Below are 17,565 nucleotides of genomic sequence, written 5' to 3'. Positions count from 1 at the left end.
CTCCAACAGCTTTATATATTTTTAAAAAGTAGCCCAATTAAAAAGTGGTCAGAGGCTCTAAACTGACATTTCTCCAAAGAGGACAGACAGATGGCCAAAAAGCCCCGTAAAATGCTCAATACCCGTAATTATTAGAGAAATGCAAATCAAAACTACAGGGTATCACCTCACACCTGTCCAAATGGCCGTCATGAACAAGTCTACTAGTGATAAATGCTGGAGAGGGTGTGGAGAAAAGGGGACGCTCCTACACTGTTGGTGGGAATGTGAGCTGGTGCAGCCACTATGGAGAACTGTGTGGAGGTTCCTTTAAAAGCTAAACACGGAACTATATGACCCAGCAATCCCACTCCTGGACACATATCCAGAGAAAACCACAATTTTGAAAAGATACATACCTCCCAGTGTTTATTGCAGCACTATGCACAATAGCCAAGACATGGGCACAACCTGAAGTCCATCAACCGAGGAATGGCTAAAGATTTATGTAATTAAAAAGGAGTCTTAGCCATAAAAAATTGAAATTAATGAAGAAGAGGCGTTCCTCGTGCGGGTCAGCGGTAACGAACCCGACTAGCATCTGTGAGGCCTCGGGCTCCATCCCAGGCCTTCTCCCTGGGTTAAGGATCCAGCATTGCCTCGAGATATGGGGCAGGTTGCAGATGTGGCTCAGATCCTGAGCTGCTGCGGCTGTGGCGTAGGCTGGCAGCTACAGCTCCCATTCAACCCCTAGCCTGTGAATGTCCTATGCTGTGGGTGTGGCCCTAAAAAAGAAAAAGAAAAAAAAAATTTCCATTTACAGCAACATGAATGGTCCTAGAAAGTATTATACTAAGTCAGACAGAAAGAGATCGTATGAGATTACTGATATGTGGAATCTAATAGAAATGACACAATAGAACTTACAAAACAATTCAAAGATTTCAAACCCAAACTTATGTTTACCAAAGGGGAAATGCAAGGTGAGGGAGGGGTAAGTTAGGGGGTTAGGCTTGATATAGACACACGACTATTTACGGAATGAACGGGTCGCAGGGACCTACTGTATAACGTAGGGAAATTCATTCAATACTGGGTAATAACCTACATGGGAAAAGAACCAGAAAAGGAATGGATATGAATATGTGTGTGTATATAAATAACTGGTTTTCTTTGCCGTATTCCTGAAATTAACACTACTTTGTATGTCAACTATATCCAATATTTTTTTTTTTAGGGCCACACCCACAACACATGGAAGCTCCCAGGCTAGGGGTCACATTGGAGCTGCAACCGCCAGCCTACCCCACAGCAGATGCAAGCCCCATCTGCGACCTACACCACAGCTCACAGCAATGCTGGATTCTTGCCTATGTTTTCTTCTAGGAGTTTGATGGTGTCCTGTCGTATATTTAAGTCTTTCAGCCATTTGGAGTTTATTTTTGTGCATGGTGTGAGGGTGTGTTCTAGTTTCATTGCTTTGCATGCAGCTGTCCAGGTTTCCCAGCAATGCTTGCTGAATAGACTTTCTTTTTCCCATTTTATGTTCTTGCCTCCCTTGTCAAAGATTAATTGACCATAGGTGTCAGGGTTTATTTCTGGATTCTCTATTCTGTTCCATTGGTCTGTCTGTCTGTTTTGGTACCAGTACCACACTGTTTTGATGACTGGCTTTGTAGTATTTCTTGAAGTCTGGGAGAGTTATGCCTCCTGCTTGGTTTTTGTTTCTCAGGATTGCTTTGGCGATTCTGGGTCTTTTGTGGTTCCATATAAATGTTTGGATTGTTTGTTCTAGTTCTGTGAAAAATGTCATGGGTAATTTGATAGGGATTGCAATGAATCTGTAGATTGCTTTGGGTAGTATGGCCATTTTTACAATATTGATTTTTCCAATCCAGGAACATGGAATATCTTTCCATTTCTTTACATCTTCTTTGATTTCTTTGATTAAAGTTTTATAGTTCTTGGCATATAGGTCCTTTACCTCCTTGGTCAGGTGTATTCCGAGGTATTTGATTTTGTGAGGTACAATTTTAAAAGGTATCTTATTTTTGTATTCCTTTTCTAATGTTTCATTGCTGGTATACAGAAATGCCATTGACTTCTGAATGTTAATCTTATATCCTGCTTCTTTGCTGAATTTATTAATCAGTTCAAGTAGTTTTGGGGTTGAGTCCTTAGGGTTTTCTATGTATAGTATCATGTCATCTGCATACAGTGACAGTTTGATCTCTTCTCTTCCTATATGGATGCCTTTTATTTCTTTTGTTTGTCTAATTGCTGTGGCTGGGACTTCCAAAACTATGTTGAAGAGCAGTGGTGAGAGTGGGCATCCCTGTCTTGTTCCAGGTTTGAGTGAGAAGGTTTTCAGTTTTTCCCCATTGAGTATTATATTTGCTGTGGGTTTATCATAAATGGCTTTGATTATATTCAGGAATGTTCCCTCTATACCCACTTTGGCAAGGGTCTTGATCATGAATGGATGTTGAACTTTGTCAAATGCTTTTTCTGCGTCTATTGAGATGATCATATGATTTTTGACTTTTTTTTTGTTAATGTGGTGTATGATGCTGATTGATTTGCATATGTTGAACCATCCTTGTGAACCTGGGATGAACCCAACCTGGTCATGGTGTATAATTTTTTTGGTATGTTGTTGGATTCGGTTGGCTAAGATCTTGTTGAGAATTTTTGCATCTATATTCATCAATGATATTGGCCGACAGTTTTCTTTTTTGGTGGTATCTCTGCCTGGTTTTGGAACGAGGGTGATGGGGCATCATAGAATGTCTTTGGGAGTATTCCTTCTTCTTCAACCTTTTGAAAGAGTTTAAGGAGGATGGGCACCAATTCCTCTTTATATGTTTGATAAAATTCACCTGTGAAGCCATCTGGTCCTGGACTTTTATTTGTAGGGAGGGATTTTATGACCTCTTCAATTTCATTTCTAGTGATTGGTCTGTTCAGTTGGTCTGTTTCTACTTGATTCAGCTTTGGCAGGCTTAAGATTCTAGAAAATTGTCCATTTCTTCCAGATTGTCAAACTTGTTGCCGTATAGTTGTTCATAGTATTCTTTTATGGTTTTTTGTATTTCTGCTGTATCCGTTGTGATTTCTCCTTTTTCATTTATAATTTTGGTTATTTGGGTTCTTTCTCTCCTCTTTTTAGTGAGTCTGGCCAGGGATTTGTCAATTTTGTTCACCTTTTCAAAGAACCAGCTCTTGGTTTAATTTTCTCTATTGTTTTTTGAGTCTCTATTTTATTGATTTCTTCTTTGATCTTTATAATTTCCTTCCTTCTGCTGACTTTAGGACTTTTTTGTTCTTCTTTTTCTAATTCATTTAGGTGGAGTGTTAAGTTGTCAATTTGGGATCTTTCTTCTTTTTTGAGAAAGGCCTGTATTGCTATAAATTTCCCTCTGAGCACTGCTTTTGCAGCATGCCATAGATTTTGAGAGGTTGTGTCTTCATTATCATTTGTTTCAAGGTAGTTTTTAGCAATGCTGGATTCTTAACCCATTGAGTGGGGCCAGGGGTCAAACCTGCATCCTTGTGGATACTAGTCAGGTTTGTTACCACTGAGCCATAATAAGAACTCCTCCAATAATTTTTTTAAGAATTTTTATCAATAGTAATTTACATTTATAATTACACTTACAGGAGTAGAAAATATCCACTATCCAACAAGTTAAAGTTCACAATACCTGGCATTCAATTAAAAAAAATTACCAAGGATAGGATTTCCCATTGTGGCACAGTGGAAACGAATCCAGCTAGTATCCATGAGGATGTGGGTTCAATCCCTGGCCTCACTAGCCTGGGAACTTCCATATGCTGCAGGTGCAGCCCTAAAAGGCAACCCCCCCCCAAAAAAAAAAACCCATAAAATAAAAGATAACCCATAATGAGATAATCAATTAGTTGAAACTGACTCAGAATAGTTATAACTGGTAAACAAGGACAGTGGATGCTGTAACTGCATTCTTTAGGTTTAGAAAGCTGCAGGAGTGACTGAACATATTAAGTAGAACTATGAAAGACATAAAGGACACCCAAATCACACTTCTCAAGATAAAAACTGTAATAGCTGTAATGAAAATGGCACTGGATAAGATTAATATGAGATTAGACACTGAAGAATAAAATATTAGCAAACTGAGGAGTTCCCGCTGTGACTCAGTGTGTTAAGAATTCGACTGTAGGGAGTTCCTATCGTGGCACGGCAGAAACAAATATGACTAGGGACTCTGAGGTTTCGGGTTTGATCCCTGGCCTTGCTCAGTGGGTTAAGGATCCGGCGTTGCCTTGAGCTGTGGTGTAGGTCACAGACACGGCTCAGATCTGGCATTGCTGTGGCTCTGGCATAGGTGGGTGGCTACAGCTCTGATTCGACCCCTAGCCTGGGAACCTCCATATGCCACAGATGAGGCCCTAGAAAAAAAGACGGAAAAAAAAAAAAAAAAAAGGAATGTGACTGCAGCAGCTTGGATTGCTGCTGAGGGCCAGTTTTGATTGCTGGCCCAGCATGGTGGGTTAAAGGATCTGGCACTGTCACAGCTGTGGCATAGGTCTCAGCTGCTGCTTGTATTCAATTCCTGGCCCAGAAACGTCCATATGCCTCACATGCAGCCATTGGGGAAAAAAAAAAACAAAAAACCACCCAACTTAAACACCAGAAATACAAACTATCACAAATGAAATACAAATTTTACAAAGCTTTTGTTTTTTTCAAATGAACTTGAAAGAGCTTGGGGAAGATTGCAGGTTACACTATACTGCAGGTCCTTGCTACCCATCTACTCCATATATAGTAACGTGTACATGTCAATCCTAGCCCCGGAAATCTAACATATGTGTAGTTAGGATACCAGAAAAAGAACAGCGGAAAACTATTTGAGAAATTATGGCCAAAAACTTGCCAAAGTTGAAGAAAACTATAAACCCACAGAACCAAGAAACTCAATAAAGGCATAAGAAACATGAAAACTAAACCAAGGCACATCATAACCAAATGCTCAAAATCAAATTTCTCAAAAATAATGAGAAAAAATTTAAGAATTGCCAGGGAAGAAAGATAAAAAGGAACCAAAAAAATAAATTACAAAACCAAGTATGATGGCAGATTTTATGTTGAAAGTCATGCAGCTAATAGACGGTGGAGGACTCCGGGGATATGAAGAAAAAGAAACTGTCCACCTAGAAGTCAGGGGTCCCCCCCAAATCTTTCCAAATGTAAGGCGATGTAAGACATAAAAAAACTGAAAGGATGCATAACCATTCTAATCTCACTACAAGAAACATTGTCATTCAAGCAGCAGCACAATGACAACGAATGGAAATACTAATCTGTACAACAAAACGAAGTGCACCTAAGTGGCTCCTGGGTAGGTAAATATAGACGGTTTTTAATTTGACAGTGTGCGGACTTAGTAAAGTTAAGATGTTGGAAGATATCAGTAACAAAGGCTTGCAGGAGACAAAGGGAAGTTGTAGAAAAATTTTAAAATCTGTATATGATACAGAACGTGATGAATGTATGTATATTAGACCTTAGAGCACACTCGTAAATAACAAAGAGTCACAGGTAGCTGTCCACCAAAGAGGAAAGATAAAAATAAGATGCTCGAATTGCTGTATAGTATCCCACTGTAGGAAATACAGCTGTATACTGTTGAATGTCCAGTGGGTGGCCATGTCCCTAGAGTCCAGTTGTTGCTCGTAACTAGTAGTTACCCCTCCTTCAGCTTAGCCATTCTGCATTGACATATGCATACCGATAATGTAACTATTATGAAAATCCTATAATTCATATAAACAGACATGTGAATGATGCCCAGCACAGAAATGTGTACTAGCGTATATATTTGCCCACACAGGTTATGTTGTTGTTGCTTTTAAAGAGGTGGGAGTGGGCATCCTTGTGTTGTACCTGATGTTAGAGGTGGTGCTTTGAGCTTTTCACTGTCAATTATGTCAGCTCTGGGTTCATCATCTGTGGTCCTTACTATGTTAAGGTGTATTTCCTTTATACTCACAAGGATGCCCACTCTCACCACTTCAGTTCCACAGAGTTTTAGACGTTCTGGTGGCAGCAATCAGGGAAGAAAAAGAAAGAAAAGGGACCAGATTAGAAATGAAGAAGTCAGACTTTGTGTGCAGATGACATGTAACCACACATAGAAAATCATGGAGTTCCTGCTGTGGCACAGCAGTTGAAGGACCTGGCCTTGTCTCTGCAGTAGCTTGGGTCATTGCTGAGGTGTGGATTTGATCCCCAGCCCAGCGCAGTGGATTAAGGATCTGGCATTGCTGCCTTTGTGGCATAGGTCACAGTGGCAGCTTGGATTCGATCCCTGTCCCAGGAGCTTCCACATGTCATGGGGCAGACACACACACACAAAAAAAGAAAATCCTAAAGCCACTACCAGAAAACTACTAGAGCTCATCAGTGAATTCAGTAAAGTTGCAGCATACAAAATTAATACACAGAAATGTCTTGCATTTGTGTATATTAACAGTGAAGTATCAGAAAGAGAAATTAAGAATACAGTCCCCTTACCACTGCATCAAAAAGAATACAATACCTAGGAATAAATCTACCTTAGGAGACAAAAGACTGTGCTCTGAAAGTTGTTAAGATGCTGATGAAAGAAACTGAAGACCACACAAACAGGTGGAAAGATATATTGTGTTCTTGGATTGGAAGAATCCGTATTATCAAAATGACCATGCTATTCAAAGCAGTCTACAGATTTAAAGCAACCCCTGTCAAATTACCAATAGCATTTTTCACAGAACTGGAACAAAAATTTTTAAATTTGTATGGAAATGCAAAAGACCCCAAGTAGCTAAAACAGTCTTGAGAAAGAGTAAGGGAACTGGAGGAATCATGCTTCCAGACCTCAGACTATACTACAAAGCTGCATTCATCAAAACAGTATGGTGCTGGCACGGTATCAACTATATGTCAATAGGACTTTAAAAACTGCAGGAACAAACCCAGGATGGTGCTGGCATAAAAACAGACACATAGATCAATGGAACAGGATAGAAAGCCCAGAAATAAACCCACACATTTATAGTCAGTTAATCTATGAAAAAAGAGGCAAGAATAAACAATGGAGAAAAGATAGTCTCTTCAGTAAGTGGTGCTGGGAAAAGTAGACAACTATGTATGTAAAAGAATGAAATTAGAACATTCTCTAACACCAGATACAAAGATAAGCTCAAAATGGAGTGAAGATCTAAGACTGGAAACCATAAAACTCCTAGAGGAAAACAAAGGCAGAACGTGCTTTGTTACAAAATGCAGCAGTATTTTTTTGCATCCAACAAAGGCAAAAATAAACCAATGAGACCTGATTAAACTTAGCCTTACCATTTGGCTAACTCCAGGTGGCCCCCCAGAAGTCTTGCCTGGCTGTCACTTACTACAAAACACCTACCTTTTCTCCTCCATTTTGCTCTTCTTCTTCCCTCTTCTCCTAGTCACCCCTTGTGTTGTTTGTGTCTTTTCCTATATCCCTCATTTGTCAGTCCTCCGCTTCCCGTCAGTAATACCCAGAGGCCGCAGGTCGCCTAAACAGTGACATTCACGCCTACAAAGACCCGCGAATCTACTGTGACTGATGTGCATGTGGCCATTGGGGCACCAAAGAAAGTGAAATGTCTTCAGAGACTTGTGGCAAAGACGCCGTTGTGCAGGGAATCGTAAGAATGTGAAAATCTCCTTGCAAAGTCCGGATGCATTTAGAGAGAAAGCCTGCATTTGCTAAAGAGTAGTTCAGTCGGAGATCTCTGTAGATGTTTGATGTCAGACGTTTCCCTCATGTAAGCCACTTCCCGTTCGGATCCTCCATGTGAGATAGAATTCTTTAAATTGCTTGATAGGAAGGAAAAACAGACTTAGCCCTTGCACTCGTTTACCTGTAGGTGACAGACCATGAGCGATTCCGAAGACGAGGGCACCCCCCAGCTTTCTTCCCACGCCCTAGCAGCCCTGCAGGAATTTTATGCTGAGCAGAGGCAGCGCGCTGACTCCGGTGCCCACGACAAGTACGACCTTGGCGTCATAGAGGAGAACTGGGTAAGTCGGCCCCTCCACTCCTGTGGGGAAGGACTGCCGGGAGCCGCCGCACACCCCTGGCTCCCTCGCCTGTCCCTCGGGCTCCCATAAGCTTGGGGCCAGGACAGAAGGCAGCCCCGAACATTCGAAGACCGGGTAGATGCAGATTTTCCTAATGCTGACGCCCAGGCCGCTGGGTGATGAGAGGAGGGGCTTTGCAGACAGAGCAACAGCATGTCATCGTGACCACACGCGCTGTGCTTCCTGCGGGTTCCGTGGGCCTAGCAGTCCTCGTGGGTGGGAGGACCTAGCCCTGCGGTTGTGGCCTGAGTGGGCCGAAGCACGAGTAAAACATTGATGAAAAGGACTTTGTAAAAACGTGCGAGGGTTCTGGTACACAGTAGGCGTTTTAGCGGTCCCAAGAAAAGTAGGTGCTAAAAGAGGAAAAAGTGAGTTGAGGAAAACTAAAGTTGGAATGTACAAATGTCAGTCTTTTGAAGGCTGCAATTTGAGAAATAGGTGAGCCTTGACCTTTCTGTCTCTGACGCCCCCGATAATAGGTAGGACCCTTCATCACTTTGACCGGAAGGAGGCGTGTGTGTGCTACATGCGTGTGTGCACACGCGCTTGTGCGTTGAAGCAGTCTTACGTTTTGTGTCTGGTTGGGATCTCTTAAATTATGTGCAGTTTTCCTGTTTACCATCTGTTTGAAACTGGGATAAGAATATTTCCCTGTATTTCAATACTACACCTACTCAGACTCCTTCTATTTCTCTCTGTGTGTTTTGTGTTTAGCTCGATGCTCTGGAGAGTAACCACCAGAAACCTGAAGTACATTATTACTCTGCTTCTTTCTTTCTTTCTAGGGCCACACCCGAGGCACATGGAGGTTCCCAGGCTAGGGCTCAAATCAGAGCTGTAGCCACTGGCGGACACCACAGCCAAGGCAACGCCAGATCCAAGCCGCGTCTGCAACCTAAACCATAGCTCAAGGCAAGGGCGGATCCTTAACCCACTGAGCGAGGCCAGGGATGGAACCTGCATCCTCATGGATACTAGTCAGATTTGTTTCCACTGGGCCACAAGGGGAACTCCCCATTATTCTTCTTGAGGTTGTCTTTTTCTCTTTCCCTTCTGCTTAATGTCTTAAATACTATGTACTTTTTTCTAATTCCAAAGTAATCTACAGTTGTTGGAAGAAATATAAAAACATGAAAAAACCTCAAGTCAAAATTAATAACATTTTTATTATTAATAAGAATTAATTGCACTGCCTTAGTTAACTATTTGTATATTTTTGACACTTTGTTTTGGTTTGGTTTATAAAATTAAGGAAATCTCCCAGGAAGTTAAAAAAAAAAATGATACAAGTTATAGGAAAGAGAAAAAAGAAAAAAATCCCCAAATGATAGGAGAGAAAAATACTACAAAATTAGAGGATAAATTCAGGAGGCTCCATATTCAACTAATTGAAGTTCCGGAAAAACAGAAAAGAGGAGAGGAACTCCTCAAAGAAAAAAATTAGAAAATTTCCCAGAACCGAAGATCTGCCCTAAGGAACATGCTTTATTATGACTGAAAACTCTGGATAGAGGTGACAGATCTTAGACCTTCCCACAGAGCTGCCGAGTCCAGATCTCACTGTTCTTTGCAGTAGCTTCATTAGAAATTAGAGACAAGCGAAGCAACGCCTTCAGAACGTGAGAGTGAAATTTTCGTGTAGCCTAGAATTCTGTAACCTGCTGAGTTAGCAGTCACATGTTGAGGATAAAATAAGAACATGGTAGACGTGGTAAGTCTCATTTACCTCCCAGGCACCACTTCCCAGAAGCCGCAAGATGTTGGGAGGATGAGAGAGGTTCGAAGAAAGCAGGCAGCTGAAACAGTCACTTGTGTATGGACTCGAGGAAAAACAGGAGGCACCAGGCCAGAAGGAGGTTGCTCAGAGTCTGTTACGGGGCCAGCAGTGCACACGGACGACGGACTGTGACCCGCCAAACCTAGGATCTAAATGTGGGGGCTGACGGACGGAGGAGTACGGCTGAGCGGAAAGATCTTCGTCTGCCGCCATACATACAGCACAGAGTGAACTGCTCGAGAGAGCACGAGAAGCATAATACTGAGAGGGCAAAGCAAAAGCCAAGAGCGGAAACCTGCTCCTGGGGTCGGGGTTCGGCTGGGGAGACGAGGGGCCCGCACTCCTGCTTTTCCTCCAAGGCTCAGGGGCGCTTGGGAGACTCAGAGCTGTGCGCACGCAACACCCTGTCAAGAGCCAGGTTTTCGTTTTTAGGGGGATCTGGGGAGCCAGACCCACCGCTGTGGCCTGAGAGTGCTGGAGGGAGGGGGCAGGGCAGCTCAGGAGCCTCCCAGGTCAAGGGAGGCAGAGCCCCCGCTGCCCCTGGGGCTGCCTCCAGCTTTCCCAGGGCTTTCCCAGGCAGCGGGCGGCAGCGCTGCCCCCGCCCGACGCCAGCGACAGACGAGACACGCGCTCATGTCCACACGTGTCCAAGTGAGCAGGTTGCATCTGCAGACATTTTTTAACTTGTCTCTGTGTGGCCGCACCTGCAGCCTGTGGAGGGTCCCAGACCAGGACGGGGGTGGAATCGGAGCTGCAGCCGCTGGCCTACACCACAGCCACACCTGACCCTTAACCCACTGAGCGAGGCCAGGAATCGAACCCGCATCCTCAGAGACAACATCGAGGCCTTAACCTGCTGAGCCATGACGGGAACGCCTGGGGCCATTTTTAAACCTGGATGTATGAGCTGTTGGCACGCGCTGTCCACGTGCACCTGCAGGCCCAGCCCTTCCCTCCCGAGGAGAGCCCTGCCTGAGCAAGGATCTGCTTGCTCCGTGATGCGCATCTTTCGCTTGCAAGTGTGAGCAGGTAATTAAAGAGCCCTGGGAATCTAAAGGACGTTGTCCTCGGTGTGGATGGAGCCAGACGAAGAGCAGAGAGCCTACCCCCGAGGGAGTGCAGGCCCTTCAGGAAACGCTCCTGAGCCAGGACAGGAGGCTGCGCGAAGGGCGCGGAGCCCGGACGGCGCCAAAAACGTTCCTGTGGTGCCCGGGGACACGCTCCTCGCTCCGCTGGTGGTAATGCTGCCCAGAGGGAGCTGCACCTTGACGAGTCCTCGGACTCGGGTCCTGCATTTCCAGCGGCACAGTCTACACGAAGGAGGGCGTGTGTTCTTCCTTCAGAGGAAGCCGTGTCTCCCTTTGTGCTGTCAGCAGCCACTGGGGCGCAGTGCCCGGTCTGGTCATTAATCGGGGCCTGCTATTAATTAGAAAGAATTTTTCTTTTACGGCCACACCTGTGGCATATGGAGGTTCCCAGGCTGGGAGGCAAATCAGAGCCGAAGTTGCCGGCCTACACCACAGCCACAGCCACGCTGCCTCTGAGCCACGTCTGTGATGACACCGCAGCTCACTGTAACGCCAGATCCTTAACTCACTAAGCAAGGCCAGGGATCAAACATCTTCGTGGATACTAGTTAGGTTTGTTACCCCTGAGCCACCAGGGGAGCTCCTGAGATAATTTTAAAGAAAAATTAGTTTTAAACAGAAAAAAAATTGAATATATGCATATTGGTATATTTGGGGGGGGGGGCATATGGAGTTCCTGGGCCAGGGTCAATCTGAGCCAGACTTGCAACCTAGGCCATAGTTCCAGCAGCACCTTAGCCCACTGCACTGGGCTGGGACTCAAACCCGTGTCTCTGCTGCCACAGAGACCCTAAAAACCCCACTGTACCACAGCGGGAAACTCCAGTAGATACAGATGCAAAGGACAGGTTCTAAAGTCATTTTGCTCATTTCTCTGTCACAGCAGCTGAGCCAGTTCTGGTATAATCAGGAGACAGCCCTGCGCCTGGCAGAGGAAGCTGTGGCAGCGGCAGGGGACGGTGGCAGGTGAGCTCAGTTTCGACTGTACCTTTTACTCTAAAGTCGTGTTTTGAACGTCCTTCTTGGGTAAGAGGGGCTGGTGAGAATTCTGAACTTTTGCCTGCAGACTGTGAGGAAGATGTCTGATCTGTTTCTTAGACATTTTCTAACCTGTTAGTTTTATACCCTTGAGTTTGCTTTCAAAGAAAAGAATCGCAAATGTCCTTTCTGAAGTTTTAATACAGGTTTTCTTTTTTGCTCATTTGGTTTTCATCAAAGCTTTGCACACACATAAGTCAGACTGTTGCAGGAAATGGGGGTGCTGGGGGGCTGGTCCTGTCCAGGCTGCCGAGTGAGGGTCCGTGGCTTCGCATCGGAGAGAATTCACGTGTGGGCCACAGCACAGCAAAACTGGCAGCTACAGTTCCACAGGCAGAATGTGGAGGGTCTCGGAAGAGAGCAGTCCTGAAATAGGGGAGGGTGAGTGTTGATGGGCTCGGTAATTTCGGAGGCTAATGAGTGGGAGGAATATTCCAGCTATTTCAGGAAGTGGGCCACTGCCCACCTCTGGCCATTCATGATCCACCCGGGAGCTGTCCTGGCCCCGTGGTTGTGCCCCTTAGCTAAGTATACAGCACGTGGATAATGAGGCTCAGAGTCGGCTAGTCCTCTGCCAACTTGGGCTTGGTTGGGTCTGACCAGTTTTTGTCACTGTTATTCTTGTAACCCTTTGCCTTGCCCCTTCCCTCCTGTTTCAAAATGGTCCTAAGACTTAAAAAAAAATACCCACTATTAATTTTCCCCTTGTCCTTCCCCTTTTCAGCTCCCTTTCAATTTATTCTTTTGGTACTTTCTAAATGGCATGTTTATTTTGGCACTTGTTCTTTAGCATCGTGATTTTTTTGTATTTTTTAAACTTGTTTATTATAGTTGATTTACACTGTTCCGTCAATTTTTGTCTTTCTGTTCTCTTTCATCATGCTCTATCCCGGGTCGTTGGGTTCAGTTCCCTGTGCTCTGCAGTAGGACCCTATTGCCTGTCCTTTCTAAATTAACCCGGGACGTCCTGTCCGTCCCACTCCCCCACCCCCCCGCAACCACGGGTCTTTTCTCTGTGTGTCTGTTTCTGTTTTGTAGATAGGTTCATTTGTGCCATATTTCAGATTCCACATATAAGTAAGTGATATCATATGGTATTTGTCCTTCTCTTTCTGACTGATTTCACTCAGTAGGAGAGTCTCTAGTTCGGTCCATGTTACTGCAAATGGCATTACTTTGTTCTTTTTTATGGCTGAGTCGTATTCCATTGTGTATATGTACCACGTCTTCCCAATCCAGTCGTCCGTTCATGGACTTTTGGGTTGTTCCCATGTCTTCGCTGTTGTGAATAGGGCTGCAGTGAACATGCGGGTGCATGTGTCTTTTTCAAGGAAAGTTTTGTCCGGATATGTGCCCAGGAGTGGGATTGCGGGGTCGTATGGTGGTTCTCTGCATAGATTTCTAAGGTACCTCCGTACTCTTCTCCATAGTGGTGGTACTAAGTGACATTCCCACCAACAGTGGTTCCCTTTTCTCCACCCCCCTCCGGCATCTGCGGTTTGTCGCAGACACGTATTTCTCGACTTCTCACCGTAAGAGAACGAGGACTTAGCTCCCTCTCATACTCCGTGCCACTGCCACATGCTTGCCTGCTGTCTCCCCTCCCAGTAGTCACAGCCTCATTTTGGTTAGAACTGGGTTTACGTTATCACAATAGATGTTCTTTAAGGTGGAGTCTTTTCCTTTTCAGTACAATTCTTTGTCTTCTCTAAAGGAAATTATTATTTTTTTTTTTGTCTTTTCTCGGGCCACACTCGAGGCATATGGAGGTTCCCAGGCTAGGGGTTTAATCGGAGCTGTAGCCACTGGCCTATGCCAGAGCCACAGCAACGTGGGATCCAAGCCACGTCTGCGACCTACACCACAGCTCATGGCAACGCCGGATCCTTAACCCACTGAGCGAGGGCAGGGATCGAACCTGCAACCTCATGGTTCCTAGTCGGATTCCTTAACCACTGAGCCATGATGGGAACTCCTAAGGGAAATAATTCTTATTTTTATTTATTTCTATGTCCAAATCAGTAAGGAACCGTCACATTCTCCCCAGTGGCACCAGTCTCCTGTCAGCAACCCCCTGGGATCCAGTCCCTCCCGGGCTTTGCAGCTCGGTCCATCTGGACTGGCTGGCCTCTCATGTTGCCGCAGTCTTGGTCCCGGGGTCCCTCACGGTCCCGCTGTGGCGTCCTTTCTCTCCCTTGGACCCCAGGCCTCCTGTGTCCAGTTCTTAGGCCACAGCTTCGCCCTGGTTGGACCTCCTTCCTCCGATTCAAGGGTGGGGGTGCAGTTCCCAGGCTGGGGACTGAATCCAAGCCCCAGCTGCGACAACACTGGATCCTTTCACCCCCCCCCCCCCGCTGGGCTGGGGGTCACACAGGTGCCCCCACAGACAAGCCAGATCCCTAATCCCCTGCACCAGAGTGGGAACTCCACGGTGGGACATTTTTAAAACCTTTTGGTGTCTGAAAATATTTTCTTCTGCCTTTCTCTTGATGTATCATCTTGCTGGGTATCGAACGCCAGGTTGTGAGGGCCGCTGCTTCGTGCTGCCTCGTTTCCAAAGTGCTGATGAGAAAGCCCATGCCAGCCCGATTCTTGTGGGGGCCTGTTTCTCGCCATCCCTGCCTGCAGGTGAGGGGTCGCTCCTCCTCCCCGGTGCCCGTGGGCCCGGTGCGGCGCGTCCCCTGCTGGCCGGGCTTCGTAGCTCAGGGCCCGGGGGGGAAACGGCTTGTTCGTTCGCGCTTCGATTTCCTCCCCACTGTTTCTTCTCTTCCTCCTTGTGAGCACCTTGCATTTGCTGCTGGACTCTTCTTTCCATCTGCCAGTCTTTGTTGTTTACCTTCTGGGGAAATCCCTCAGCTTTTTTCTTTTAATGGCCACACCCCCAGCCTGTGGCAGTTCCCGGGCTGGGGCTCAAACCCGTGCCTCCCCAGGGACCCCTGCCGCTGCCATCAGATTCTCAACCCACTGCCCCTCAGCGGGAACTCTGGAAATTCCTCAGCTGCGTCTTCTTTCTCCTTCTGAGGCTCTTGGCGGCTTTTTAAAAAGTTGTCTTCTCCCTCCACAGCCTCTCACGCCTGCCTGCCTCTGGCGTGTGCTCCAGCCTCTGGGAGTCGATCCTGCCCGTCCGTGGCTGGTGACCCTTTGCTCTCGAGCACATTTCAGGCTGCGGTGCCCGCGCAGAACCCCCGGGCAGGCCTTCTCTGCTTGGGTGTCCGCGGCCTGCTGGGCCGGATCGGCCGTTTTCCTGGGAACGCGGCAGTCGGCGTGTCCAGGCCTTGCCCCGGGGGCGATCGGCGCCGCAGCAGAGTCCTCTCCTGGCATCGAGGTGCCCCCTCCCCGTGACCTCATCCCTGGGGGTCGAGGGTCCCAACCTCCCGTGGGTTGCACTGACTCCTTGCCCCTTCCACGCGGTCCGTCCCCACTGGCTGTGCTCGGCCCCCAGCTCCGCGCACCCCCCACTCCCAGTCTGGAGGCCATTCCCCGAGTTCTGCCACAGTGGAGGCGGCTTGGGGTAGGGGACAGACTCCTGGGGTCGAATTTCCTCTCAAACAGACTTGTAAAAGCAGTTCTCCTGCTTTTCACCCGCCTTCCTCCGCTGGGTTGAGTGCCCTGGTTCGGCCGCTTGCTGAGCCCTGGGGCCGTGGTGTCAGCCAGGCGCCTTTTCACTCTCCCAGCTGCCAGGGGAGGGCTGGCTTTCCTGGGTCTGCCTGTCAGGTGTCACTTCTTTTGTCTCCCCTCACGCCTTGCTGCTGCAGGTTTACTTTCTGATTTTATCGAGCAGGCTTCCCTGAAGGAGCAAAGCTGAGTGGGTGCCGTCTGCCACCTTCAACTGCACGTCCTAAGGTTTTCTTTTTTCTGTTTAAATTCTATGTAGTTTGTTAGGGCTTCCTTAATGACAGGGTTTTTACACGTATTTTCTTTTTTCCATCCGTATGAGGGTTTTGGAAGTGACTTCTTTTTCCTCCAAGGCCGCCTCCGTGTTTCTAGGCGCTCTGTACAGTGTAAAGCTGAGTATAAGCGTGGCATCCCTCCATGTGCCCTGTCCCGGGCGGAGTGTTTTACGAGGGTCATGTCGCCAATCCTCACGCCTCTTGCGGTGGCTACTGTTACACCCTCCGTTCCAGCGACGGGCGCTGCAGCCCAGCAGCTCACGTCCCTCGCCGAAGGTGCGCCAGCTGGCCTCCGCCACTGCACCACTTCCCCGTGTCACACCCTCCACATCTTCCTGCCCAGAGACCACTTTCCTCCTGCCGGGAGCTCGTGCTTGCGGTGACGTGCGGTGAAGGGAACGCCGCCTGTTGTCCTTCCGCACAGGGACGCTCTGGCCCCGTGCGCTCGGCCTGCCCAGAGCTCCGGCAGCCACTGGGCCGGGGCTCGGCCTGCCCAGAAGCGGATGTGAGGCCTCCAGGCCTCCTTCCAGGCCGGACGTGCTTTCGGGCGGAGGATCCGTTGTCGCCGGGCGAGTGCTCCTCACCAGACACAACACCGTCTCTCTGACGAAATGCAGCCCGGTTTTAAAGCTCAGTGCGGTTTTCAATGTAAGTCCTTTTTTGCATGGTAAAATATATACATGCTAAAAGTCTCAGTGACGGAGGGGAGTCAGAGAAAAGGACAGTCTGTGTGAGGCCCCTGCTCTGCCTCCCCGTGCAGCCAGCTGTGGCCTCTGGCTGTTGCATCTCAGAGGGCAGAGGTGCAGCCGAAAGCAGAAACCTCCCACCCTTGGAAGCACAGTCCTCACTCCTGGAAACCTGACCGACTGTGAGACCAGTGAGCACACAAGATTCCACTGTCATCCAGGTACTGCTGTCAACTCAGTAACCCAACATTTAAGTTACTTGTAGTGTTCTCAACAGCTGGCTTTAGAAGTTAACTTACCCATTCATAAACTGGGTACTGCTTGTAATGAAACAGGTGTTTTCATTTCCTTATACGACTTTAAAATGCAGTAAGAAGAGACACAGAAGGCCCCCATAATGATCAAGGGATCTACCAAGAAGACGTAACAAATATAAATATATGTGCACCCAACCTAAGAGCACCTTCGATATAAGGCAAGTGCTAACGACCACGCAAGGAGAGAGACTGACAGTGATACAGCAACAGTTCCCACCTATTAAAGAGCTCACTTCCATCAGCGGCCACATCGTCCAGACCGGCACTCACTACAGAGACACAGGCTTGAAATAACACATGAGACCAGATGGACTCAGCTGATACTGATAGAACATCCCACCTGGAAGCAGCAGCAAACACCTTCTTCTCAAGTTGGACATTCTCCAGGATCCATCACCCCTGGGGTCACAGATCAGGTGTCAGTAAATTTAGGACAACTGAAATCCTATCAGGCATCTTTTCTGACTAATGCTATAAAGCTAGACATCAACTTGAAAAATAAGAAATGAGCAAGAAAAAAATTGCAAAAAACCACCATGAACGTGTAGAGACTGCATAACATGCTACTAAACAACCAGTGGATCCCTGGAAAAATCAGAGAGGAAATTTAAAATAAATACCTAGATAGAAATGACAATGAAAAC

General features: G+C 46.9%; 1 protein-coding gene across 1 annotated transcript in view; it reads left to right on the top strand.

Annotated features, from left to right (window-relative positions):
* Positions 1-17,565, top strand: part of EEF1AKMT1 (EEF1A lysine methyltransferase 1) — a 33,823-nt gene that overhangs the window by 4,520 nt on the left and 11,738 nt on the right. Inside the window, exons 2-3 of the mRNA XM_021065435.2 lie at positions 7,912-8,065; positions 11,874-11,956. Of these exons, the coding sequence (XP_020921094.1) occupies positions 7,922-8,065; positions 11,874-11,956 (227 nt within the window). The 5' untranslated portion in view covers positions 7,912-7,921. The remainder of the gene's footprint in view (positions 1-7,911; positions 8,066-11,873; positions 11,957-17,565) is intronic.

Source organism: Sus scrofa, chromosome 11 (genome assembly GCF_054392235.1).
Source record: "Sus scrofa isolate SSC_HxYL_T2T_F1_AM1 chromosome 11, Sscrofa_HxYL_maternal_Yorkshire_Landrace_v2.0, whole genome shotgun sequence".
Lineage (NCBI taxonomy): Eukaryota > Metazoa > Chordata > Mammalia > Artiodactyla > Suidae > Sus > Sus scrofa.
Note: the sequence above shows the minus strand (reverse complement) of the source record. Positions and strands in the feature narration are given on the sequence as shown.